General features: G+C 32.5%; 1 protein-coding gene across 1 annotated transcript; it reads left to right on the top strand.

The window, feature by feature from the left end:
• Positions 1–25,303, top strand: LOC124356838 (N-acetylgalactosaminyltransferase 7). Its single transcript, XM_046808079.1, has 11 exons — positions 1–540; positions 3,307–3,515; positions 6,559–6,725; positions 7,893–8,100; positions 11,667–11,843; positions 13,537–13,654; positions 13,874–13,999; positions 14,767–14,988; positions 15,434–15,532; positions 19,593–19,718; positions 21,716–25,303. The coding sequence occupies exons 1-11, from the start codon at positions 379–381 to the stop codon at positions 21,857–21,859; spliced, it is 1,758 nt and encodes a 585-aa protein (XP_046664035.1). The 5' UTR covers positions 1–378; the 3' UTR covers positions 21,860–25,303.
• Positions 25,304–27,597: the final 2,294 nt, after the last annotated feature.

Genomic DNA, 27,597 nt, shown 5'->3' with positions numbered 1-27,597 from the left:
TTATAATTGACATTTTGCTGCTGAGTGTTAATGTTAAAAATATAGTCTGCGTTTGAACTGAGTCGGTACACGTATTCACATACTTGTGGGTGCAGAATAAATGGATTAGTGAATTTGAAAGGCAGTAAGGATTTGTAAGAGTCGAAACACAAATGATTATCAGGCACTAAAAATAAATCAGTCATAGAAAGTTATAAGTGTTTTAATATGTAAATAGACCATGTTAATGTTGCTATAAGTGTGTAATAAAAGCGTTTGGTAAATGATTTTTATATGAACTTTTAGTTTCAGTTGAAATGTTTTACAAAAACATTGTACATTCTTATTTGTAAGTTATTAAGTAATTGTAATTTTTAGTCTGGACAATTTGAAAATAAAATGAGGGTTATGCAAATCAAAAGATATAGGTTGCTCAAATTAATAGCGGTTGTATGCACGATATTACCTTTATTGTATCTTATAATTAGCAGTTATCTCAAGTCAACAGATTATAAATATGATAACTTCATGAGAAGAAGATCGGAAAGAAGAGTTGGCCAGGTATGATATTACTTAATATTGACTTATAATTTTTATAATCAGTGGCTGAAGTATAATAAGTGTCCAACACTCAGAGTGCTCAATTATATCGAATTATCAATTAGAATTATTTAAATGCTGTCAGACATGTTTTGTTTACCCTGGTAAATAATTGTAACTGCCCAAACTTAGTATAAAGAAAGTTGTATTCTTTTATATAATGTAAAATTCATATATTTCTAAGACATATAACACTTTAGTGTCACTAGGCTATAATACAATCTTAAAAGTCTTAACGTAATTCGGTTCAACATTGTTCCAAAGTAATTAAAACAAAGTTAAACCAAGTATGTGGTATATGAGTAATGGCCGCTAGATGGGATGTATTGTTGTTTGTCAATACCTATTACAAAATAACGTGTCTTTACGTTGTTATGACCTGTTACCGTAGTGCATGTTATTATACAAAAATTTTATTTACCCACTACAATGTAACATATACTGATAAACTAATACATTTATAAACGGGTTAATTGAAATTTGAGTATACAACACAATTATTGGCTACTAAGAAGTCCTTATCTACTATTTGTTATTAGGCTACACAGAAGTTCGTATTATAAGTATAAAAAGTTAAAGATAACTTTAACAAGCAATCACGTGATCTGAGCTTGAATTTGGGTACTATCTCAAGGGATGTTTTTGTTTTGTTTTGCCAGAAGTGTGGAGTGGTGGTGCCGCAGCAAAAATTTTTAACAAAGTCCTACTCTCGACACGTCTTACTGCTTTGAATTTATCTTTTATTTCCACAAAGTTTCTTTTTGAAGATAGTGAAAAAAATAAACCCTTTACAATTTCTGACAATAGCCATATTAAAATATTTTACCTCTGATCTAATATTTTGATTCAACGGATTTGTCCTGTATTATTAATTGACTTATAGTTATATTATGCAAGACGTTGCCCCACAAGTAACGATTACCGTTCACATAGTTTCAATATGTCCTGCTAGACTTCAGTAGCACTTTGTGTTCTTCAGTGAATTATTACATATATCACTGTTTATAACAGTTACAGATGTCTTTGCTCGATGCAGACAGCATTGATTTATACATATGTATGTAAAATGTAAAAGAAAGAAAGAGAAATAAAGAAATACAAAAATTTAGTAGTAATAATAGATGAGGTAGTGACAGACATCAGCAATAGGAAAGTTATTATTTTTAGAGACCCTGCTAGTTTTATTATATTCCCTTATAAGTAAAACCAGCTTGGGATGAAGTCACTGCCACCATACCATAACAGCGCTGTGAAGCTTTTAAAATGTGAACACCATGCATCATGTGTGGTAGCTTTGTATTACATATCTAGTATGTACTGGATGTCTAAATGCTGTCTTACTTTGTAGTATGCATTCTAGTTAAGAAGGAGATGATTAAAACCTGAACAAATTGAGTATAATTCTGATCTATCTAGTAAAGTCATCTAACCTGTTAAGGATCCTCCCTGAATTAAAATCACCTGTTAAACTGTGAAGTGCTTTGGTCTGCCATTTATTCTGTAGGTACTTAGTAAGTACTATAGTTGTTCTCTATTAGGTGAATGATCTTTTAATCCATTCAGAACAGGAAACTGCTGTTTTAAACTGATGATTTAAAAAAGCTTTGCAATCTTCCAATCCAATTGGGAGTGCCAATGGCTGAGTGGTCTAAGACGTTGGACTTTGAGTCTGAGTTAGAGATAGCGCAGGTTCGAATCCTGTCTGTGACCGTTGCACTTTTTATCAGTACCATCAACCTTGTACTGTATCGACTCTCTCCCTTATTCTGTTTGATAAGATCCTCGCACAGGCCAGTGGCCCATGAGGACGGGCAGAATAAGGCATAGAAGGAGATTGGCTTATCCTTTTGTAAAAAAAAAAATCATCAAATCAGAGACAGTGAAGTTAAAAAAGAGGCCATGTAGTTATCATCAGACGTTGTAGCATGGAAAAGTCCAATAGGCACATTTATGCACAGCTGCATATCTATACAATTAATAATGTTTCTATGTTAAATGTAGTTAAAATGTTTTTGTGAAACTGCTTGTTGTTATTTATTGTTGCTGATATGTTATATTTTGTCTCGGGATTGTGACAAGTTTAGGGTAACAAGTAGTAGATAGGCATAGGGTAGTCTCCGGATAATACCAAAGTACAAATAAAAGAGTCACTTTCAATAGGCGAAGAAAAAAAGCACAGCAAGAAGAGTTCATTCTAACCCAGAGTGGCCATTTTTAAATATATCTTCAATCATACTTTTCAGAATCAGTGCTAACAATTAACAGAGACAACAAATATTTCCAAATAAGAGTTATCTTTCAATCCTGTTATTAACTTATGTATTCCTATTAACTAGTTTTTCTTAGTTTGAGAAGTAATATTAGTAGCAATAAAAGAAATTCGGTAATTGAAATGGGAATAACTATTCTCCAGGGTTAATTGTTTTAAAAATATCTGAGAATAGACGGAAATTGCTAAGCCTGTGAATTTCAGCAATTTTTAAGATCTTAGGTATTGTATTGAACTATTACAATTAGGCCAAATTGAACTAGACACTACAGGGTGGATTTTATATTTATATTCTATTCACTTTGGAGTTTAAGGACCAAGAGCTCTACTCTCAACATATTCCCAGGACTTCCAATTGCAGAGAAAAGCTCTGAGTGAAGGATAAAAAATCTTGTTCAAACAGTAGATATGGATGAGTAATATATATTTGAGTAAAATCTATGTTTGCTTTTTTACAGTCACCTGTATTCAAACAAGATGGCCAAGGTAATTTTGAACCAAAATCAGAGGAAGGCCGGACAGGACCTGGAGAAGGAGGAAAGCGCCATGAACTGCGACCTGATCAAGAGAATGAGGCATCGCAAGCCCTCAGCGAGTATGGCATGAACATGGCTTGTTCGGATGAAATCAGTCTGGATAGATCGATTCCTGATCTGCGACTGTCCGAGTAAGATTATCAGTGTGCTCTATTAGATTAAGATAGCCTAAAGCTCTTTAATGAATATTTTATCATTTTATTTATTTTCAAGCAAGTGGTATTTTTGTAGAATAAACATAAATAAAAGACACTGTTGTTTAGAAAAAAATGTCATAAGAAAAGCAGATCACAGACTCTTTGATAATCTCAATGTTAATTATGTGATATTGATCACAGCAGTTGATACCAATACTATTAATTAGTATTATTTGTCATTAGCAGTGATTTGTTCTTTGATTTTTAATGTAAAATCAATTAATTAACAGTTTTATAGTTGAATATTTCCTACACATAGTAGATTATTTGCTGATATAATCAGATTTTTGAAATTGCTATACTGAACAAGCAAATCTCATACCTTAATTATTACTCTTCTTCATGAATTAAAAAGATATTCCAAGAATTTACTGGTATTGCCCATCATTATAGTTATAAATATTTGAATGCAGCCTATGATAAGGGAGATCAGGAGAAAGCAAGAGGAAGGATATGAGGGATCAATCACCTTCAAAAAGCCTTTTTCTTAATGAATATCTTCACCGAGATAACCATTTAAAACCATAAAAAATTCTAATAACATGTTAGACCGCACATGTTTACATATTCTTAATAGTTTACAATATATGCTCTCATCCCCCAAATTTCTTGTACCCTCTGAAATAAGTTCTGAGTATGTCTCTGAGAGGGCTAAATGTGTGTGTATGTGTAACTGTTTAATCATAAATTTATAATAATATATTGTATTTTATCCAAAAGCATCTTTTGAAAACTTGTAATCAAGTATTTTTATTCTTCTGGAAAAATTTAAATTTTACCTATAGATATAGATATACCTCACTAGATTTTCTAAAATATTTCCAGTTTTTTTTTTTTTTTTCTATTAGAAATTATCAGTCTAGCAATTATTTTGATATATTTGTTTTAATAATAATCATTTTTTTATTATATCCAAGTTTTGTAAGGTATTTTTACTAAAAAATTTAAATATGACTGAATAATTAAATTTAAATCATAATGCCTCTGACATTGCTTATTAATTATTATTATTTTATTATAATTATTATAAATAATGTGCGAAGGCTTACTGTCAAGGTCTCTGAACTGATCTCAGTTGTCTTTCATTTGTAATATACACACACAATTTTAAATGTAAGAAAAGGCAATTTAGAGGCTAAATTTCACCTCGTACAGGAATGTACTAAATAAAAAATAGACAATACAATATTATGGTTAAGTGAAGTAAACAATACAAATTGAAACATTCCTAAATGTGTGGGAAGCCTTTGGGTAACTGATAGTGTTGTTTTGAATTACAAGTTGGACATTTATTTAATATTTTTTTGTAACAACAAATGTTGTAATATTTGTTATTGTAAAAACAAATATATATATATATATATATTTTTGTTTTCTTTATTACAATAAACCATATCGTAAAGTATTGTTTTATTAATATTTAGTACTATATCCTCATCTGTTAGTAATCAGTCTCCATACATATATATATATATATATATATATATATATATATATATATATATGACTGTATGGAGACTGATTACTAACAGATGAGGATATAGTACTAAATGTTAATAAAACAATACTTTACGATATGGTTTATTTTTTGGACAAGGCCTATCTTAAGATCAGGATCTAGATTTAAAATAAAAATAAAAATCTGGAAGCTCAGCAGATGACTTGTGAAGGGCAGGACAGTTCCAGACGAAGCTGGTAATCATTGTTATCAGACAAGTCTTTGGTGATTTGGAAGTTTTATTTCAAAAATGAGTATTTTCAATTTGGACGGAATAATTCAGACAATTTTGTCAGGTTTTATAATGTATTCGATTGTCTACGGATAGTTAACATGTAGGAATATCGCAATTAAATTTGTGACAGTTTAATGCACTGGCATCAAATATTACCCAACCGAGAAATCAGGAATATAACAGGAATTTAATGCACTGTGAAAAAAACTGGGAATGAGCTTGGAATCTCCCTGTGGAACTCGGAAAATTTCAAAAACAATTTTTCTGTAATGTTTAAAAACATTAAGAATTTATGAAATCAAAAAAATTGATTTTACAGCTTTTTGAATCAGAAATTTATAATCTCGAAACTTTTATTTATTATTTTATTTTATGCGACTTCGTCTGTGAAAGTGTAAATGAAGATTAACATATATGTTTGTGACCTTCACTTGATGCTGATTAATCAAAGATTGGCTTCATATTTTAGTGGAGTTTATCTTGATTAGTTCCACCCCTGTGTAGCGTTAAGTCCTCATACATGTAACGATTGATTGGTCGATTAAAGTTGTCCAACCGATTGCAAAATAACCAAGAAGAACCGTTCTGTGATAAGTAGCATATTAGTTCATTTTAAACACACTTTACAAGTGTATGTTGAAAAAGAATAGTAAAACAGATGTTTGGGTTAAGCCTATTTTCTACCAACTGTAATCAATTTCAAAATGTAATATGTATGATGCAGATGTCACCACTGGGACTATCCCACAGACTTGCCCAAGACTAGTGTGATCATAGTGTTCCACAACAAAGGCTGGAACACTCTGCTGCGCACTGTTCACTAAATCCACCGCAGTGTTTTTAGAGAAGATGTATCTCGCTGATTATTTCAACAGTAAATGTAATATGTATGATGCAGATGTCACCACTGAGACTATCCCACTGACTTGCCCAAGACTAGTGTGATCATAGTGTTCCACAACGAGGGCTGGAGCACTCTGCTGCGCACTGTTCACTAAATCCACCGCAGTTTTTTAGAGAAGATGTAACTCGCTGATTATTTCAACAGTAAATGTAATATGTATGATGCAGATGTCACCACTGGGACTATCCCACTGACTTGCCCAAGACTAGTGTGATCATAGTGTTCCACAACGAGGGCTGGAGCACTCTGCTGCGCACTGTTCACTAAATCCACCGCAGTTTTTTAGAGAAGATGTAACTCGCTGATTATTTCAACAGTAAATGTAATATGTATGATGCAGATGTCACCACTGGGACTATCCCACTGACTTGCCCAAGACTAGTGTGATCATAGTGTTCCACAACGAGGGCTGGAGCACTCTGCTGCGCACTGTCCACTCTGTCATTAACCGGACTCCACCTCAGTTTCTAGAGGAAGTATTGCTTGTTGACGACTTCAGCAGTAAATGTGAGCTATGTCGCTATAGAATATCGCTTCTTTTAAGATCAAAAGTTATTAATTATTAATTTTCTGTTCATTTGAAATAGCAGATTTAGTTATTTTCACAGAAAAGAAAATTGATCATGAATACATGTCTGTTACGTAGCAGATTTAGTTATGTAAGTGTTTAACTATGTACAGTACATGTTTGCCATTTGCAATCATGGAATCTTGTAAACAAGAAACCTACACTATAGGATAATGTTTAGTACTGTTGTGTGAGTTTTGGTTTTCGTTATTCTTCAATTTTAACTACAGGTTCTTAACTTTACATTATTCTAAACATTTTCAAAGCCTAATTCATGAACTGCATGCTGCATAGTAGACTATTGTTATATTTTGTTCCTTTTTTTCTCTCCTTATGGTATTATACTCCTAAAAGATTTCAAATAGAAATTTGTTACATTCCAAATATGTTAATTCCAAAACACAACAATTAAGTTAATTAAAAATAAAACAATAAATTTCATTATAACGAAAAAGGTGAAATGTGTTAATCAACAATAACTGACAAATTGATAGTAAAACGTTTTCAGAGACAATTTATGAGAGAAAACTGGGAATTAGTTGTTTCAATACCTTCACTGCGGAGCTATACTGAGTAATCTTGAGTACTCTTAATCAGATTCTGTACAGTAAGATGTATTCTGCAGTAAACGTGTTAAAATGATGTATGTTCATCTAATAATTTACTTATAATATTTCAGCTGTGTGCCTGACGATCACTAGAGTTCAACTTATAATACTGAGAGAGTCAATTTATTATTATCTGAGTATTATAATGAATTTACAATAAACTGAAACATTAATGAGTGTCAAATGTCACCTGTCTCTGAGATTGTTCTAGTGCTTTTCACTATGCACCTGGAAGTTTAAGAAATATTTTGTCAATGATATAATTTTTTAATATTTATTGTTAAATACATTTTTCAATCAAATTAATTTATAAACACATAATATTAAGTTGCTATTCGACCATTAAGTTTATCTAAGAAAAAAACATTTTTAAAGTAAATACTTTTGATGAACATGTTTGTTTTTATGTATTTTTATAAGAGTCTGATGATTTTATTACTTAAATATTTCTAACCAAATGTGTAATAAAATATGTTAATTGTTGTACATGTTTCACAGCACATCTCAAGGACAAGCTGCAGGACTATATTGAGAGGTTTGAGGGGAAAGTGCGCTTGATAAGGAACAAGGAACGTGAGGGCTTGATAAGGACGAGGTCCCGTGGAGCCAAGGAGGCCAGAGGAGAGGTGATACTGTTCTTAGACGCTCACTGTGAGGTGGGCTACAACTGGTTGCCTCCATTAGTTGCTCCCATATACAAGGATAGGTCAGTTACCAGCATTGGAAAGTTATATATAGTTCTGTAGACATTAATTAAGTAGATACTGTAACACTAAGAAACATGCATAAATTGTTGCAGTCTATCAGGTAGACACTGTATTTTTATGATAAGAATTACATGCATTACACAGTTGCATCAGCTGTGTAACTAGATAACATCAGTTTTTTATGTTTCAAACAATCAGTTAATGGTATTTTAATGTTATTTCCATTATCAATATCTTTAACAGTACTAAAGTAGGGACCACTAAAGAGTGCAGTTGGTGGCAACCAATAGAATGGACAGTTGTTACCACGACATCAGCTTTCCAACTCATAATAAATATGCATAATTGTGTCTGTTTTATGATAGGAAAAATCAAAGTGATTAAATTAAACTCAAAAACATTCAGACAAAGTTTTTTTTATGCTCATATTCAATCTCATATCTGTTATGGTGTATGTGTCTATGGAGCTACTTCTTCTCGAAATCTTAATAGGATTCTCATTTTACAAAAAAAGCCATAAGAATAATGTTCAATTTAAAACAGGACAACTTTGTAAAACAGCATTTTTCAAACCTCCAAATTTTAACAATAATTTATGACATATATTTTTAAAAGTATTCTGTATGCAAAACAATAACACAATTGTTTCAAATGATATGATAAGCCACATCCATACAAAACAAAGAATACATATTATACAGTATTGCTTCGACACAAACTAGAGTTTTTTTTTAACCACGTACTCTTTTAACCACGGAGTAAATTTTGTAAAACATATCTCTAAAAGCATTACTGACATACAAGAAAAACAGAATTGGAAAAGTTTTGAAGGACTATACTGTTAGTAAGGCTTTGTCTTCCTTAGAGGGACTTTGCTGTTAGTAATATTTTAGTATTTTATTTTAATTTATTTTTATATAGTTTTACAATTTTGATAATTGATTATCTATTTCAATCAATTGACACTATTCAATGTACAGAATGTGCAAACATGAATAATAATAAATAAATCGTTAATCAGAGTCGAGGTTCACATGACTTTAAAAAGTAACCAAAAACCAGAAATCAGGAATAATTTAGGAGAGGTTGTTTAATGATCCCTCAGAAGTGTGTAATATTTTCAAAGATTATTTTCTTAATGTGGGTGATAAGTCCAACAAGGTTCCGCCTAATACCTTGAGCTCTGCCTTAGGTCTGCCTTGAGCACATGTCCTCTGAATTCGTTTTTTCTTGTCGCCTACTAATCCTATGGAGATTGCTGAGTCAGTTCGCAGCCTAAAATCAAAGAATTTCCGCTGGTTCAGATGGAATATCATCTGCTTTGTTGAAAAACCATAGTAGTCTTAGAGCTGGCAGAGCCACTCAGTGAATTGATTAATCATTCATTTTCAATGGGTATATTTCCTGACTGTTTGAAACTCGCTATGGGTCACCCCTTTGTACAAGAAAGGCTGCAATCTGGACTGTTCAAATTTACAGGCCGATTTCTGTAGTTTCAACCTTCTCTAAAGTTATAGAGAAAATAGTATTAAAAAGGCTTTGGAGTTTCCTACAGCACAACAAGCTGATGTTTTCAACATCAATATGGGTTCACCCAAGGGAAAAGTACTTGTTGACGCAATGTTCTGTGTCGTGCAGAACATTGTTGATACTACTTGACTCGGGTAACCAGTCTAGTGGCTTATTTTTTTTATTTAACTAAAGCCTTTGATTTAGTTGATCACGTTCTTCTTCTAAATAAATTGTCTATCATGGGGATTAGAGGTGTCGCACTTCAGTGGTTTCAATCATATCTGGTCAAAAGGGCACAGTTTTGTTAAGGTGAGTTCTATTGATGCGTCAAATAACATCTGCAATAGTTTTTTTCCACGAAAGGAACTATCAGCAAGGGGCGTGCCCCAAGGTTCAATTTTGGGCCCTGTCCTTTTTTTAATCTTTATCAACGATCTTTGTAAGGGCTTAACTGTGCCAAACTTGTGCCTATATGCAGATGACACGTCACTAACGTTTTCTAATTCCTCCAGAGATCACCTGGAACTCGACACATTCTTAGAAGGGAATGCACTTGTTAATTGGCTTGAGCAAAACAGTCTTCAGGTAAATGTCTCAAAAACTACACTCATTGAATTTTCAATTAACAGCCATTCAAGCAAAAGTTTGCTCAGTATTCATTTGGGTGATGATGAAGCTGTTTTCTCAGAATGCTCCGTAAAATTTCTTGGCCTTATTATTGACTGCAATTTGTTTTTTTTCCATCTCCACATAGAGCATGTATGTAGGAAGCTGAGTCAGGGTATTTTTGTGCTCAGAAATCTGGCTCGTTTCGCATCAACTGAAATTCTTACTGCTACTTATTATGGCATCATCTATCCATTCATATCTTACGGGGTTTCCATTTGGGGTTCTGAAAGCACCAAAACTAAGTCTGTGTTTAGGCTTCAAAAGAAAGCTTTAAGAATAATTTGTCATGTCCCATCCAGAACCTCATGTGCTAACCTTTTTTCCTCCAACAAACTTTTAACTTTTCCTTCCATTTATATTCTGGAAAACCTTATCATTTCTTCATAAAAACTTTCACCTTTTTAATAGATTTTTTCCGACTCACATCATGTATGGAACAAGAAGTAAACCCAGATGCATTATGAATATCCCGCCACACTCCACCTCATTTTTTGAAAATTATTTAAAATATTCAGCAGTAATTCTTTTTAACAGTCTTCCATTAAGCTTAAGATTAGTCCAAGATTACACGGTTTTTAGAAAAAAATTGAAATGGTTGTTGATCGAGAAGGCTTACTATTCTGTTAAGGACTTTTTAGCTGATAAGATAGTGTAAACTTGAAAAAGTAAAATTATTTTATTGAGAGACATTATTATATTTTGTTATGATTTGTTGACTTAGCATATACATTGTTAACTCTGTCTACAATGCCGAATAAAGAATTTGAATTTGAATTTGAATTTAAAGATTGTTGCCTATTTTCTAAGTTTCCAAAGCTGTGGAACCTAAATGTTTGTACAAATCTGCTCACTTGAAACAAAAACACGATTGGTGATATTTCACTCAACAATCTCTTTCAAGAAAACATAGTTGAATGAATATCATGCAGGTGGTTGTTTACTATATATTGACTACTATACATTATTGACAGTATATCGTACATTGGTTCTGAAATGGTTAAACAAGGATTTAAATAAATGTTATTACTGAGTGTAACAGTTTCACCGTGGAGTATATTTTATATTATTTTGAATTAAGCCTAAGAAATATAAACTGAACAATGAATAAAGGTCTTACCAAAATTAAAGAAGTACAGAGAGGACACATTGAGCAAAACAATGAAGTTTTAACATTACATTATGCACCAATATTTTCAATGCTTATTGACAATTTGTTATTTAAAGTTAAATTTAAATATTATCTAAATTCAAACAATATGAGTTAATAATTAATATTGTGAACACATGATCTCTATGTAATACAATTTTAACTAGAATATCCTAATTACATTTAATTACAATTACAATTAAACTAAAACATGTGTAATATGAATAAACGTTTTAGAACGGTGATGACCGTGCCTGTAATTGATGGGATCGACCACCAAACATTCGAGTACCACGCGGTGTACCAGGAGGGCCACCACTTCCGCGGAATATTTGAGTGGGGAATGTTGTACAAGGAGAATGAGTTACCACAGAAAGAAGCTGATACAAGGGAACACAACAGTGAACCATACAAGTAAGTTACAGTCGCATTTCCAAGCACATTATTATTGTAGTCTATGATATTGTAATCATCAGCTATATATTACTCCAAAGCTAATATGATTTACAAACTTACAAAGATGTTTGCTAATGTTAATTAAGTAGTAATCTAATTTGATAATGTTATGAATTCTAATTCATAATAACAACTTATCAAAAGAATGATTGCTTGATTAAGTACATAAACATAATAGTTTTCTTGTATAAGTAATATTGTTATTTTACAGTGATATAATAAAGGTGTTGAGGTTTGGGTATTGTTAGTAACAGATTAATTATTATTCAAGATTGTTTGTAGTGACAGTTATGACACAACTGTTAATACACAGCTGTTCTTCATTTAGCCATCATGAATGAGTGGAGTAATTACTATGAATAGTCATTAGTGCTTATTTAAACTGTCTACCTAATCTCATTTGTCATATCACTTATATATCGTTTAAGGTACTGAAATTTATAATGAATCAGTATAAACAGTTTGTTATTGAATATAATATATTTTATTTTTAATGATTATTAATTTTTTAAATTTATTTTAAAACAATGTATTGGTTAACCCCTCAATCACTAGGTGTCCTGGCGATAAACTATCAGCCTCAGTAGTTTTTTTCAGATAATATGTAATTATTTATTTCTTTTATTAACCTATAATTGGCATGTTATAGCCTTGAGGTATTTAGGCCTACTGTCAGTGTCTTTTTGAATAATATTTAACCTCAACTAATGTGCTAAATAATGCTACATGTAATACTGTTGCAAAATAACAGAGAAAGGGAGGAACTTAACTGTTTAAATTAGTGATGGGCAAATACAGAATTTTCAAATCTCAAATTGATACTGAACCTTAAAATATCAATTCCTGATTCTTTAATTTCAAAATACTAATAACTGTTTTTTAATGTTGAATTCTTTGTTTGAAGTTTATTATTGATGATATACGATTTGATCGGATAACGGTTTTGCGGACATTTGCCAACGTTAATGTAAACAAAAAATAGAATACTATATTTTGAAGATTGGAATTTAGCCTCCTATATCAGGTGTCAAAAAACCTTAAGGCATACAGTTAAGCATACAGAAATATTAAAAATCTATAAAATGTGCCAAAGAAAGTACTCATGGATAACAACTGAAATAGTTGAACATAAAAACAACTCAAGTATATACTTCAGGGCACAAGGTAATGGAGAATTACCAACCATATCACTGCATAGATCAAGCCACCTGCTCTTCTATTCGTTTCATGATATCCAGATGATCTGCCACAGAAAGTGTCAATATTGATTTTTTTCATTATTAAGTCTCTCAACGTTGCTGGTGGGTTAGCACGTATCATATTACAAAAACATAAAAAATATTGGAACTGGAGATCCATATCCTAACTCAGGATTTTAATTTAGGACCACTAAAAAAATTATTTAAAGTTTATCAATGATCAATAATTAACAGATCTCTTTAGTGAGCCTATAGTTGTCATCCTGTATACTTTACTGCAAGCGCCTTTGTTTGTACCATGTTAAATTATGTATTTGTTTGTTTTTTAATGGATAAACAAATGGAATAGTAACATTTAAACTCAATTACACAATTTAATAGAAGTAATAATAAAGAACGGAAAATATCACGACATTCTAAAAAAATCTAATGAATTTGTTCTTTTGCTTCAGGTCTCCAACACATGCAGGTGGGCTCTTTGCCATTGATAGATCTTACTTTTTGGAAATCGGAGCTTACGATCCTGGTTTGCTGGTATGGGGTGGAGAAAACTTTGAATTGTCATTCAAGGTAAGAGGAATGTTGTGAATATTATGTAAAGTAATAATAAATATTTTTTTATAACTGTGCCTCATTTGATTCCACTATACAGAAATAGGTAATTCAAGCGGTTTATTTAGTCATTTCTTTTCTTCTACCCTAATCACTTTCATACACTTTGGTAAGTTCATGCTTTTAAATCACCAGTGTTGTTCACTTTGAATTATTTAATACTTTTTCTCTTTGCAGATCTGGCAGTGTGGTGGCAGTATTCTATGGGTGCCATGTTCAAGAGTTGGTCATGTCTACCGTAGCTTTATGCCGTATAATTTTGGCAATCTTGCCAAAAAGAAGAAAGGTCCACTGATTACAATTGTAAGCATTTACGTTCATATTCATTGATTGTTTTGAATATTTAAGAATAGTTAGTAAAAAGAAAATCATCTTCTTTGTCATATGTGTTTCACACATCTGCAGGCAGGTGTTGTTTTCTACACCAGTCATCTCCATCAGATCAGTACTCAGGTATTTCTGTGTCCATTTTACTTTGGAACTACTCTCTCTCTCTCTCTCTCACCCCAGTTCTCGTACTCTCTATTCTTACTTCATTGTACTTTCACTCTATTCTCCTTATTTAATCAAATCACATTACCTCATTTACATAGGTTATCTCCTCTCTTCTTCCAATTCTACAGTGTCTCTGATTTTATTCTTTTGTATTTATTGTGTTGTATTCCATACCATATTATTGGAATGTTTTATTCAAAGATTATTTCATTATTGCCACTTTTAATTTTCCCTAATGGGGGTTTTAAGAGAAAGTCCTATTATGCCATTGCTTGTCCATATTACATTCCCTATTATTCTAGCCCATTGTCCAACTACATTTTTAATCCGGTTCATGTACTCAAAGTTAAATTTTGTGCTGTTTTTTTGACCACAAGTCAGCAGTCACTCAGCATGAAGCTTTTTGTTTGACTTAAAAATTAAATATTCAGACAGTACATTTCCTCTCTCACATATGTTTGATTAATAATCGTAATAGCAGGAATGACAGTGAAATAGACATTCCAATCAAAGCTAAATTAAATAATTGATTAAGTGTTTTGTTGAAGAAATATTTTTATCTGTTTCATGATCAGAACTACAAGCGAGTCATTGAGACATGGTTTGATGACAAACACAAGGAGTATTTCTACACACGTGAGCCATTGGCACAGTTCTTGGACATGGGAGACATCTCGGAACAAGTAGCTCTTAAGGAGCGGCTACAGTGCAAGGACTTCCAATGGTTCATGGATAATGTAGCATATGATGTCTATGACAAGTTCCCTGAACTACCACCCAACCTCCACTGGGGCGAGGTAAGTGTTAAAATCTTCCAATTTCAGTTATTTAATCATTTATATATCTTTTGGAATAAAGTTAACAAAGCAAATTTCACTGGATTAAAAGCTTTTAATAATCAGTGGCAATTTGTCTGTTTTAAGGGTTATTCTTCTATAAGAACAACCCTACATCTATGTATAGGAACTTTTGTGTTTCTTTCTAGGTTACTATAGGGCTCAATACATGGATGATCCACAAGCAGATTTTAGACAATAGACAAATTCTTTATTTACATATTTTTTTATTTACATGGCGGGGCCCGCCAAAGCTGTGTACATACAGCTCTGACTAATTGTATCACTTGTTTGTAGAAAATTACTGTAGACATACTCTGCTCTTATTTTGTTGTTTTTTATTCACTGTATGGTTCAGTAGAATAGATGTTGACTATTGTAAGAACCAGAACCTTGCGTGTTGCAGTTGCGCAATGTTGCCAGCCAGTCCTGTATGGATACCATGGGTCACGGTCCACCCACACTGATGGGGATGTCCCACTGTCATGGCTTTGGCAACAATCAGGTGAGTGTCCAAATTTTTCCTTTAAACTTTGTATATAATAAAACCAAAATCTAAGCTTATTTATAAAATTGTATCCTAACTCTTTGAGAACCATTTGTGTGACTTTTGGACAGCAGAATAATATGGAAAAATACCACCCCGGTCGATTTGTATGATTATTATTATTGTTATTATTTTATGTGAAAGATCATCATTTACATTCTTGCAGTTATATTAATTGTTGTTACTTTTCAAAATAGTTCCAAATAACATTTTAATATCTTTTTTTTTCAATTAATATTGATTTCAAATTATTGCCAGTAAAAATATTCTACAATTAATATCATTATTATCTTTGTAATGAAACAAAAACTTAGTTCAGAGGTCATAGGCAATGGCCACCGTTAGTGCCATTATTTTATTTGTCATATAAATAAAAGAATCTTTGTATTCTTACTCATCACGTCATTTAAAAATTTATCTTATGTTAAGTTCATCAGGCTGTCATTATTTTAAAATTTAGTGATTGACCTATTTCTATATTTCTCAATTCTGCAAAATTTGTGTTAGGATCAGAATTAGGTTGATTATAATAATTAACCTAAATTTCAATTTAAAAAAAATTTTCAAAATCTTTTTCTTGGTGTGCCAAAGCATGTGACTTTCAAAGTTTTGATGGGACATGCCAAAGCGGTGGTTAGTAATCCTTATTCTGAGCGGATTAATGGTTTCACTAATATAATCGTTTAGACAATGTTTGCAGCTCAACTGGTACATAACATTGTTTGAATTACAATTAATATTGCTTTCGATTTGATATTCTTCTAACTGCTATGAATAGTTTAGATTCTTCTATAAGTTTACAAGTTCCACATCTTGGTTTTTTTCACTATTGGCATTCAGACGTCCATAACTTTTGAGAGTATTAGTTTTAGGATATAAAGACTATGTTCAGGGTTTAGTGAAAACAGTTTTAGGTGGTTTAGAAACATACATTTCCGAGTTTCTGCTGAACTTTGAAGAATAGAAAAAGCTACTCTCAGGATTTTGTTTATTTTGCGTAGACGTGGAAAATACTGTGTAATAAGTTTGGGGTTATTAGGTACAAATGAATCTATATTATTACTAAGAGAGTTAGTTTGTCTTTCTATAAATTTTTCAGAATATTCTCTTTCATTTACTGCTCTTGAAAGTTTACTTATATATTTTACACCAGATTGTTGGTTGTACATGTTTTTTCTCTAAGAAAAAGATTAATGATAAATTGATAAATGAATCAAGTATGATTAATTTTACATTTTCATTTTTAAACTAATTATATTGGATACTAAACCCACAAATGTATGGAACATTTAAACAAGAAACAATAATGAGTTGGTTTTTAGCAAAGTGTTGACAACACAAACATGAGTAGTTTCTTTTTAATCCCTTAAAATTTTTGGACCTTTGGCATTCTATTTTCCGCCTTTCATATATTTTAGATATCCTCTGAAGATTATGCTGATGACATGGTAAGAAAGTCAGTGTTATGCATGTTGAGATTTTGACTAAACTGGTGGAGTAAATGAAAAAATTAAGTAAGGCTTAAAAATCAGGGGCATCTTTTTTTATCAACCTCTCTTTACTCTGTCATGGTGGTGGGTTGGATACTGTAATATTTACTGTATCTTTGCTATTCTTTCGAAATGGATATTTAACCATTTGAGGTTAATATTGGAAAATAACATGATTGATCTATGGTCAAATGCTGACCCCAAATGGTTAATATCACAGGTCTCCCAAAAAACTGGGATCGTTAATTCTGTGATATTAAAATAATCCAAAGTTGATTCTCACTGTCCGGGACGATTGGCTCCAATACATTTTCCGCACTTGCTATTACTTATATCATCTTATCTGAATGGTAGCAGTCAAAATCACTGGAAATATATTGTAGTATTCTTCATAATCAGGCGAACATATCAGTATATATTATTTTTAATTTCGGTCGGATCATGTATCTATTTTTGGCTTTATAAAAGTAACTAATATCTCCAATAAATATTCATAAAAAAATATAATTTTCTTTCAAATATCAAGGATTTATATTAGTTGGTGATACATTGTAAAATTTGTAATGTATTTGAAAAAGAACTTTGAATGAAATAGTTGAACTCAATGTTTATAAATTCTCCTGAACTATACAGGGTTTAAACCAGATAAATTTGTAATATGTTGTTATGTGAAAATAAAAAGTACTTTTGAAATATAATCACAAGTACTATGTGATAGTAGAAAATACTGAACTATTCATGTTGATATTAGTCACAAGAATGCTTTCTTGCATGCCCCATCACTACACTCGACCACATAAAACTTGTCACTAATATCAGTAATGTATAGATTTAATATTGTTGTGTTTTTTTTCACCAACACCAATTCACCCTTTTGTAGTGAAAATAAAAAGAAGTCTTGAAAATATTCGTTACCCTATTCTTTAAAATATTTTCTTGATTGTGCATCTTTCCCAAAATTGAGAGGATGGGAGATAATTTAAAACATGGCGTATAATGAATTCCCAACATAAATTTAAAATGTTTTAATCAGTCTTACAGACATATGCAACATAAGACAAATAGATTTAGCATAGGTAAATGCGAAGTGAAGACAAGAAAATCATGTGTCTACAACAAGATGGCGGCAGCTTTAGTGTATATTCATAAATGAATTAATTATAAAATCAATAGCTCAAAAAGATTATTATCTTGCAGTAGATGTGTGGTGAAGAGGACGTGCAAATTCCCTTCAACAATTGCATTCATTTGACTCTGATTATTTACCGTCTATCCTTAAGTTTTAATACCTGTTTGTGAACTATACGTCTGATAATTCAAGATTTTAAAATAATTTACCAATTCTTTCTGAAATATACTAACTCTTTGATCATGTTTTAAAAATTGTGTAAACGTTTACAATCTTGTCAATAACCATAACCTAAGAAAGGAAAGTGATCATGAACAAATAAACTGTTCCATGTTGTTTGATCTTTCTCAGAAGCGAATTATATAACACATCTTATCGTAATCATTCCAGCATTGCTTGGTCTAGAAGTAATATGCGGAAGTGAATCGTTCGTTTACTTTTATTAATATAACTTATATTTTAATCACACATTTAGATTGTTTTTGTTTTTTTTTTGCCACTTGTTGCTGTTTGGTTTTATTGCTTCATCTTCATTGTTTGCATTCATATCCAAAGTGGTCAAAGGACTGGAAGGAATGGTTGGTGTGTTGATAGACCTTACTAAGACCTTCAACTCTGTCATCCCAGACTGATTGAGGGCTTGCACACATTGATTTTGCTAACGAGATACTGAGATGGCTACAGTCCTAACTTACAAATAGAAAACAATTTCTAAAATTTACCAACCCATGCTCGAAACTGGCTGGGATTAATTTTGGAGTTCCTAAAGGGTCCATCCTAGGACCCATTTTGATAACCTTTATGTAAAAAATTTGTAAACCTCCATAAACCTTGAAAACGGATGTTTTTGAATTGTAGTACTAAAAAACTTGAAATTAGTAGCAATATAGTTTTATCTCAGGTGTTATTTTTTTGTGAGACGTGTTCTGTTTTTATGTTAAGGTGATAATGTGCTTTTTAATTTTAATATTTTATGTTATAAATTTATAAAATTTTTACCATTATTGTACATTTATTGTATATAATGTATATTATTCTAATTGGACCTTTGCCATACATGTAACATGATAACAACAATAAAAGGTGATTGATTGATTAGTGTTGGAAAATGGGAAAATAAACAAAATGTATAAATATTTAGTTTGTGTAATGTATAAACTCTTAACATGTATATTTAGTTAAAGTCAAAAATTGTATATTTATGTCAGAAAGAGATACACAAAACAAAGTTTGTTTATTCATAATCATAATAAATCATCATAATAAATGGCATGAATGTAAGGTATTGAAAAATGGTGAATAAACAGATTTGTAGGTGATCAGAATGATTAACATCATTCACAGTAAATGTATTTTACAAAAAATGAACTGAACGAGCTGAAACTGTTTGTAAATTTAGCTGGTGAGGCTTAACGCCAAGGGACAACTTGCTATCGGAGAAAGGTGTATTGATGCAGACTCACAAGGCATCAAACTGGTCTTCTGCAAGTTGGGCACTGTCAACGGACCTTGGGAATATGATGAGGTCAGTGTTGCATCAAGTAATTACAGTTACGTACGTTGTGATGCTATACTATAACATTTTACAAAATCCATATTTTATAATTTAACTGAATATTTTGTTGTGTATAAGATGAGTTGTGAATCTTAATAATACAGATGTAGAATACACAAGTCTAGGAAGTGAGTGCCAATTTACATTGCATAAAAATACAACTTAATTTGTATGAAATGTATAAACCATTTCCACTAAAAATCTATCAAACTAGCCTTAGTGGAAATTGAGTTAAAATATCAAATAATACAATTTTTTTAGAGCAGACATAAGTATTTCTTAGCTAGACACACTTATAATCATCTGTCACATAATATGTTTAAAGTACAAATATGAGGGCTGTCCAGAAAGTAACAAACATTTTGAAATTAGTAAAGTGACAATAACAATTTTTATTATTTACATTTTGAAGGTGAACTCTTAGAGGCTATTTTTCTACACAATCGCCATTTAAATTAAGACATTTATCATAATATAATACAAGCTTTTGAATACCTTTTCTGTAGAAATCTGCCACCTTCGAGTTTAACCACTGGTTTACATTGGCATGTAGTTCAGTGTCAATTGGTTGAATGGTTGAGTAGCAAGACACATCTTATTTGCTGGGAACAGGTGGTAGTCACTCAGGGTCAAATCCAGGCTGTACGGCGGATGATTGAAAACTTCCTATCCAAGCTCTTAGGTACGATTGACCGTGTGTGTCATTAAACATTGTGGCGGAGAAACAAAATTTCTTGCTGAGTTTTCCCCAATGCTTGTTTTGAACTGCAAATTTTATGTTTCTAAGTGTTTGGCATTACCTCTCTGAGTTGACAGTTTGGCCACGTTCAAGAAAATCAACGAGAATCACTCCCTCAGCGTCCTAAAACATAGTAGCCATGATTTTGTTTTGCTGACAGCATTATCAGACACTTCCTCAGTATCTTGGGCGAATGTGTGTGTCGCCTTTCCATCGGCTGCCATTTTGTTTCACAGTTGACGTGCTTTACGCAAGTCTCATTGGCAGTTACGATACGATCAATGACTTGGTATCCAATTTTGTCGTAGTCTTCCAAAAAATCAGTGCTGCAGCAAGTCTCTGTTTTTTGTAGTCTTGCGTTAGGATTTTCGGAACCCAACTAGCACAACATTAGTGGTAACCAAGTTTACTAACCACAATTTTATGAACTCTGTACAATTTGGGGGAAATGTTCTGAGAGTTCTGTGATCGTGAAATGATGATTTTCATGGATTGTTTCGATGATTTTTTCCACCAATTCATCACTCACAAGACTAGCCCTACCACTGTGGTCCTCCTTGTAAACACTGGTTCGTCCATTTTTTAAATCAATGCATTACTGCCTCACTCGGCTTTTATTCATTATTCCTCGACCATACACATCACAAGTTTGGTGATAAATTTCAATTGGTTTGTGATTTTTGCTAATAAAAAGCCTTATCAAAGATTGCACTTAACTACTGGCGGGATTTTAAGTTACAGCACTCATTTCAACATTCCACTGTATACAAAGTATACATGCATGATGAATGCATGACGCACAAGCTACTACGATTGGTTGTGTAATGCGTGTAGGAACACTCTGACGCCAAGATGGCGGCTCTAGTACCACCCATTCTCTCTCTTTGTCAAAACATCTGTTACTTTTTGGACAGCACTCGTAATAGATATATCCCCGCAACTTCAGGAAATTGCAGACAACTACCAACAACTACGTTTTGACTATAGCAGATTTTATTCTAAACAAAAATAAGAACCTGTTTCAAACTGTAGAAAAACCCGTTGTACAAAAGTAAACTTGTAAGTGCTAAAAATTATTGGATCAATGAAAAAAAAACTCTCTTATGGCAATGATAGAGTTCCATTAAAGATGGTGAAGCATAGCACAATCAGCAATAGTGTAAGATTTACCCAAACTGGTCATGATGACCACATGTATGTCTAAACAATATGTCTGTTAATGTTGCAGGAGTCACACACTCTACTTCACCACATACACAAGAAGTGTGCTGGCCTGCATCCTCAGACACATCACCTATCCCTTATGCCCTGTGATCCCATCAACACTTACCAGCAGTGGACCTTCAGTGAGATACACCCTAACTGGTCATGACGATCTCGTCAGCCTAAACACTTCGTTGTGTATAAATGACATGATGATGCAACATGGTTGTTTTAGTTACAATCTGATGGACACATTTTATAAGGTTTTGTTATTGTTTCATAGATCTAGAATCAAATTTTATAGTGAAGTTTATAAAAAAAGATCAATTTAAGTATTGTTAAACTTTTATTAAAAATTTACTTATTTTACTTAATTTTTAAATATCAATAAACTATTGATTAGTAAGTAACAACCATGCTCAAATATTGTAGTTTTATAAATGTTTATCAATTTTATTTTTTTAATAGATTTCGCTCAAACAAATTATTACGTGCACATTTAGTAAAAATTAGTTTTAAGTATTTTTAGAGCATAATTCACTATTTAATAAATAAATTTGAATATACCTAGTTTTCTTGCCAATATTTGAAGATACTGTAAGTTTCTTTATATAACATCAATTACATGATAAGCTTTGATATGAGATTATGTTTTTTTCCACTTTGTAAACACGATACTGTTCTACTATTGAACATACACTGGTGATGGATTTGTAGGTTCTAGTTTAATTTCTCTACTTCTGGTTAAAGTTTTAGACCAATACGAATTTTCAGTGCTTGTTACACATACAGAATATTTGTAATGTGTAAACTAACAGAATGAAGATTGAAAAGAAGTATTTTAATCCGTCCAGTTTTCAACACTTGGTTGCACTGAATATTATCAAGATAATTTAACAACCATTATAAGTTCTTATTAAATAGTGATTATTTCAACTTATAGATACAAATTATTCCATTAAATTTATTACTATTTATCTTTTGCTTGAAATAATAAAAATTTAATGACTATAATTCTTAGATCAGTTTTTTAATTTATTGCTATTAATGTTCTAAGTTAATCCCTTTATTTTAATAGGAATTGATTTTAAAATTGTTCTTTATTACCATTAAAATCGTTTTAATATTTATTTTTAGATACAAACTTAATTTTTTAATTTACGAGGCGTGTTTTTAAAGTATGCACTGTTTTGAAATTCCGCCGCTGCAACATTGCAGCCAGGATCCAAAGCTTGCGCACTATCTATCTTTAACAGTTAGTAACCCACAGACGTAATTACGGGAAAAATCTATTGTTTTTTAAATTTGTTAATGTACGTTTTAAATGACCTTGTCAGTTGAGAATCCTGTCGACTGTAAAGTACGTGCTAAAGGCATTAAAGCAGCTGAAATTCACTGTCAGAGTTGGTGAAGTGTATGAACAAAAAATTATGAGTGATGAAATTACATTCAAATGAGTAAGAGCTTTAAAATTAGCTGAATGAATGTTCATGATGAGAAGCCAAGTGGGTGACTTTCAATGATCACTAACGAACGATTTGGTGGAGAATGGGAACATGAAGTGAAAATAAAGAAACATTTCACAATTTCTTCGTTATCATTTTAGTTTCCTCCAGAGGTATTCTTTATGAAATTTTTAATGAATGTTTAAACTATCGAGAAACATCTTTTGCTGTACAATGTCCGGCCACATGCGGTAAAACAAACTTAAGATCTCATCACAGCATTTTGCTTGGACCAATTTGATAACCCCTCAAACAGCCCTAATTCAGTACCCATTGACTAGAATTTGTTTTTTAAGTTAGAAGAAATATCTTGAATAAATAATAATAAGATTAATAGAGTAAATAATCGTGTTGCAGTCCTTATTAAATCAGGCAGCAATCTTCTATGACAGTTTACAGTAGGTTGTTTTTTTAGATATGATAATTTCCTTAATATGGATTGCAACTATGTAAAAAAGTAGATAAAAGTGTGGACTTTCGTATTAAAATAAAATTGCCACAAAAGTTTACTTGTTCTTTTTAAATATCAAAATGGTACTTACTTTAAAAAACAGGCCTTGTATTAACATCAGTAAATGCATTTTTATTTTAGAGTTTGTATTTTAGTGCATGGAGAAAAGTGTTGTGTGCATTTATTTTGTTTATTAATTATGTAATTTCTATCTGTTATCAAAGCAGTGTTTTTAGAAAATGATGTTTCATAATCTCTAAAATTAATTAAGATATATTACATGTTTATTTATTCAAATGGTTTGCTGGGGTTTTTTTTTAGGGTTTAAACTAGTTTTATATAAAAAAAAGACAATAAAAACCTGTAAATAAAGAAACAAAATAATAATATAAATCAAATACAAATCAAATGTTTTCAGATATAAATACACACAAGAAAAAATAAAATTGACATGGAACACTAATCCTGCACTGGTTTGTTTTTGTTACAAAATAAAATTGCATGGAGTGAAGTTTAGTACAATATACAATGCATGCATTTTTTCTTGCAATTATATTTCCTTTTCGAGTGTATAGAACGTACCATTGATATAAAACAATATGTAGATGTTTCATTTGACATGTTGACATTAGCCTTACGAATGCAAAAATGGACCTGAAACATAGCAGTAAAAACCAATTGAATGATTGTCAATGTCAAGGTTCGTTACTAGATAATGTATGGAGGCTAAAAGTAGATATGCCCTTTTTTGTTCTCTTAAGTGCTGAGAAATTGCACTTAGTCCTAAAGTCACTGCGCTGCTTCCAGAGTGAGGGATAATCTGGATGGGTAACGTTGGGGGCAGGGGCCGCCTCCTGTCAAGATCCTTGAGGAAGGATTTTGGACATTAATCTCATTCGAAGATGGGAAAGCCAGCTCTGTATCAGCCTCTCCAGTCAAAGTAGGCAGGGGGTGGCACACCTTTGTCTAGGCTAGCAACAGCTTTTAACAGTCATGTCCGCAGTGGCCTAGAACTATCAATCTAACTTTGCCCTAATATCTCAACATTTGTGGTCAATGATGTGCCTGGAAATCCATAGAGTTACCCAGATTTAAGTGACACATTGGTTTTTGCTGTACCCATTGTAGGTTCAACTGGAAGGTATAAACCAGTCAGAAGTGAACTAAATAGGGGAGTTAGAGATGCCCTTACTTGAGCAGGAGAAAGATTAAATTATGCGGCATATATTATATTAAATTCTAGCATGGAACTCCAATTAAATTAGCAGTTTGCTTTACCTTCTCTGTTGATTTTAATAAACTCCTAACAAATACATAAAGGTTATATTTTTCTGTTGTAACAGTTTTTAAGTACTGAAACTATTCTTTTAATTAAAACATAATTTAAATCAAAAAGATGGTTGAATTTAAGTTTCAAATTGATTAAAAAATCAGTAAATCCCCAAATCAATAACTTATTCATATTATTGGGCTACATTTTCTTGACTGATTTGCTTTACTGGGTACGTAGGTTTAATTTATGGTGCATACTTGTTAATCAATAAGTGGCTTCTTTGTTACATACAGCTTTCTGTATTAATTAAGAACTGTGATCAAATTTGTATTTATACTAGCATACTCTGTAAATAATCTAGCAAATACATTTTTTTTGTAAATGTGTGGTTGTTTTTATTTTCAAAATATCAAGTGTCATACCTAACTATTCTCAAAGCTAGTGTTTCTGTTTCTTGTAAAATGATGGCAATGTTATAAAAGTCATTGTTCCTTTTGAAATCCTCCATTGTAAAAAATAAACTGGGAATAGTTAACAAGAAGAGTCAGACATTGTGAAGATCTAAAGAAACCAGTTGCAGGAGGGGTTGAATTCTCTACAAGAATTATATTGTCGCGGATAGTCTACTATTGCTTTGGATCGTTAAGCGGTTTATGAAGAAAGTGTCTGTCATCTTTGCCAAATTTGCTCTCTATAACATTAGTGTTTAATCATAGTCTCAAGAACTGGAATAGTATAGAGAGCTAAAGGAATGTTTATTCAAAAATTGATCAAAACCATGTCAATATCATACTATGGTATACCACTCCGACAAAGAAGCGACATGATTCTGATTCACAACTGTAATGAAAATAAGTCATTCACTGTAGGGGACCTAGTTGTTATAGGATGAATTGGTCTATCTGTAGCACTACATAACAAAATGATTCTCGGCCTGCATTAAAAATACAAAAAAAGTGTAAATAAGCAGTCCGTTACAATCAATTACTAATGCTATGCAAAACATAAAATTAAAAAATCAATATGAGAGCATGCTAAAGCCAAAAAATTAATAATATACTTAGGTATTAAAAAAGGTTGAGGAGCCAGATCGGGGCAAAACCAAAACTAAAATGATATGTTAGGGCTGTTAGTGAGTCTGAAGGGCCCCTACTATAGAAAATACAAAATGAAACATTTTACGATTTGTTTTATCACCATAGGCCTAATCTTGCTGGGGCTAGATGCAAAATTCAAAGTTTATCATACTTGATACTTGTTATCTGCATCCCTGATCAGGTAGCTAGATCGATGGCGTCTAAAATTTAGCCATGTACAAGACATTTTGTTTAAATTTTAGCTATTTACACAGGCTATAGTGGCAAGATAGTGTCAAACTCGCAACAAAAAAACTCTTCCAGTGAGTAGAATGCTCTCCTCAGCAGCCAAGTCTTGACCCTAGACTTCCAGCCGTAGATGCCTTACTTGTAGAGGCAGTACGTTAAACATTTTCATAGCCAGTACAGGAAAAGAGTTCATCTTTTTACCAAGCCTACAGTAGGGTAAGGAAATGGTGTCCCATCCTCGTAAACTACGAAGGTGAATGTTGGCTCTGGTGGGCAAACTGTGTTCGTTGCTCAAGACGTATAACAAGCTGTTGAGTATGTACTGGCTATAGACAGTCAAGATCCCCAGTCTGGCAAAGATGGATTTACAATGTACTCATTGTACTCAAGGTACTCGGATAAAGAGATAATGCGCACAGCCTTCTGTAACTGAAGCACTTGTGAGCAACAAGGCGCATGACCCCACATCAACAACCAGTAGCTTAGGTGGCTATGGAAGAGTCCATGATATATGGTGATAAGACGTTCCACCGTAAGAAGGAGAGTCAGTTTATGCAGCAAAAATGTCACACGGGCCAACTTCGTACACACGGTCTCAATATGTGCACTCCAAGACAGCTTTTGGTCAAGAGTGAAGCCCAAAAGTTTAGTTGTGTTTGGTCCCCAGCTAGTGGTTCGACTCAAGGTGCACATCATCTCTTGAGTTTTGTCCATATTCAGCTTTAACCTATTTGCTGAGAACCAATCTTCAGCCCTGGCAAAGATGTTGGCAGCTTGGAGAGCAGCAGATTCAGGAGTATCACCGCCAGATAGAATGGTCGTATCATCTGCAAATAACACTAAATCACCAAGCAAGCTGATATCGTTGATTAGGATCAAAAACAGAATTGGCCCAATAACAGATCCTTGTGGAACAACGTGGCACACTTGCAGGGGTTTGGAGTTGGCCACCCTGACTGACATCACCTGCTTACGATTCTGCAGATAGGACTATAGTAGCCGCAGTACCTCCTGTTGAACTCCAGCTTCTGTAATACCATTTCATGTGACACACAATCGAAAGCTTAGCTGAGGTCACCAGGATAAGAGCTGTAGCGCCCCTTTCCTCAAAGACGTTGAGAATCCTCAAGCTAACATGTGAAACCGCAGTCACTGTCGATCTAGCCCCACGAAATTCGTGCTGGGACTCTGAGAACAAGTTGTTGCGTTCAAAGTGGTCGACTAGTTGGATTGTCATGACAGTCTCAGACACTTTCGCCAAAGCAGGAACTAGGGATATAGGCCTGTAGCTTGATATTGACTTGAAAATGGGAATTGTCCGGGAAATCTTGAGTACCTCAGGGAAGACACTTT

This window comes from Homalodisca vitripennis, chromosome 3 (assembly GCF_021130785.1).
Source record: "Homalodisca vitripennis isolate AUS2020 chromosome 3, UT_GWSS_2.1, whole genome shotgun sequence".
Classification (NCBI taxonomy): Eukaryota; Metazoa; Arthropoda; class Insecta; order Hemiptera; family Cicadellidae; genus Homalodisca; species Homalodisca vitripennis.
The sequence above is the reverse complement of the archived record's forward strand: the minus strand, read 5'-3'. Positions and strand labels throughout refer to the sequence as shown.

Bases quoted from the DNA above. Each gene is read 5' to 3' on its own strand.
- LOC124356838 (XM_046808079.1), top strand. From the start codon at position 379: ATGAGGGTTATGCAAATCAAAAGATATAGGTTGCTCAAATTAATAGCG. The intron at 541-3,306 runs GTATGATATTAC...GCTTTTTTACAG, and splicing joins CGGAAAGAAGAGTTGGCCAG to TCACCTGTATTCAAACAAGA. The intron at 14,000-14,766 runs GTAAGCATTTAC...TTTCATGATCAG, and splicing joins AAGGTCCACTGATTACAATT to AACTACAAGCGAGTCATTGA.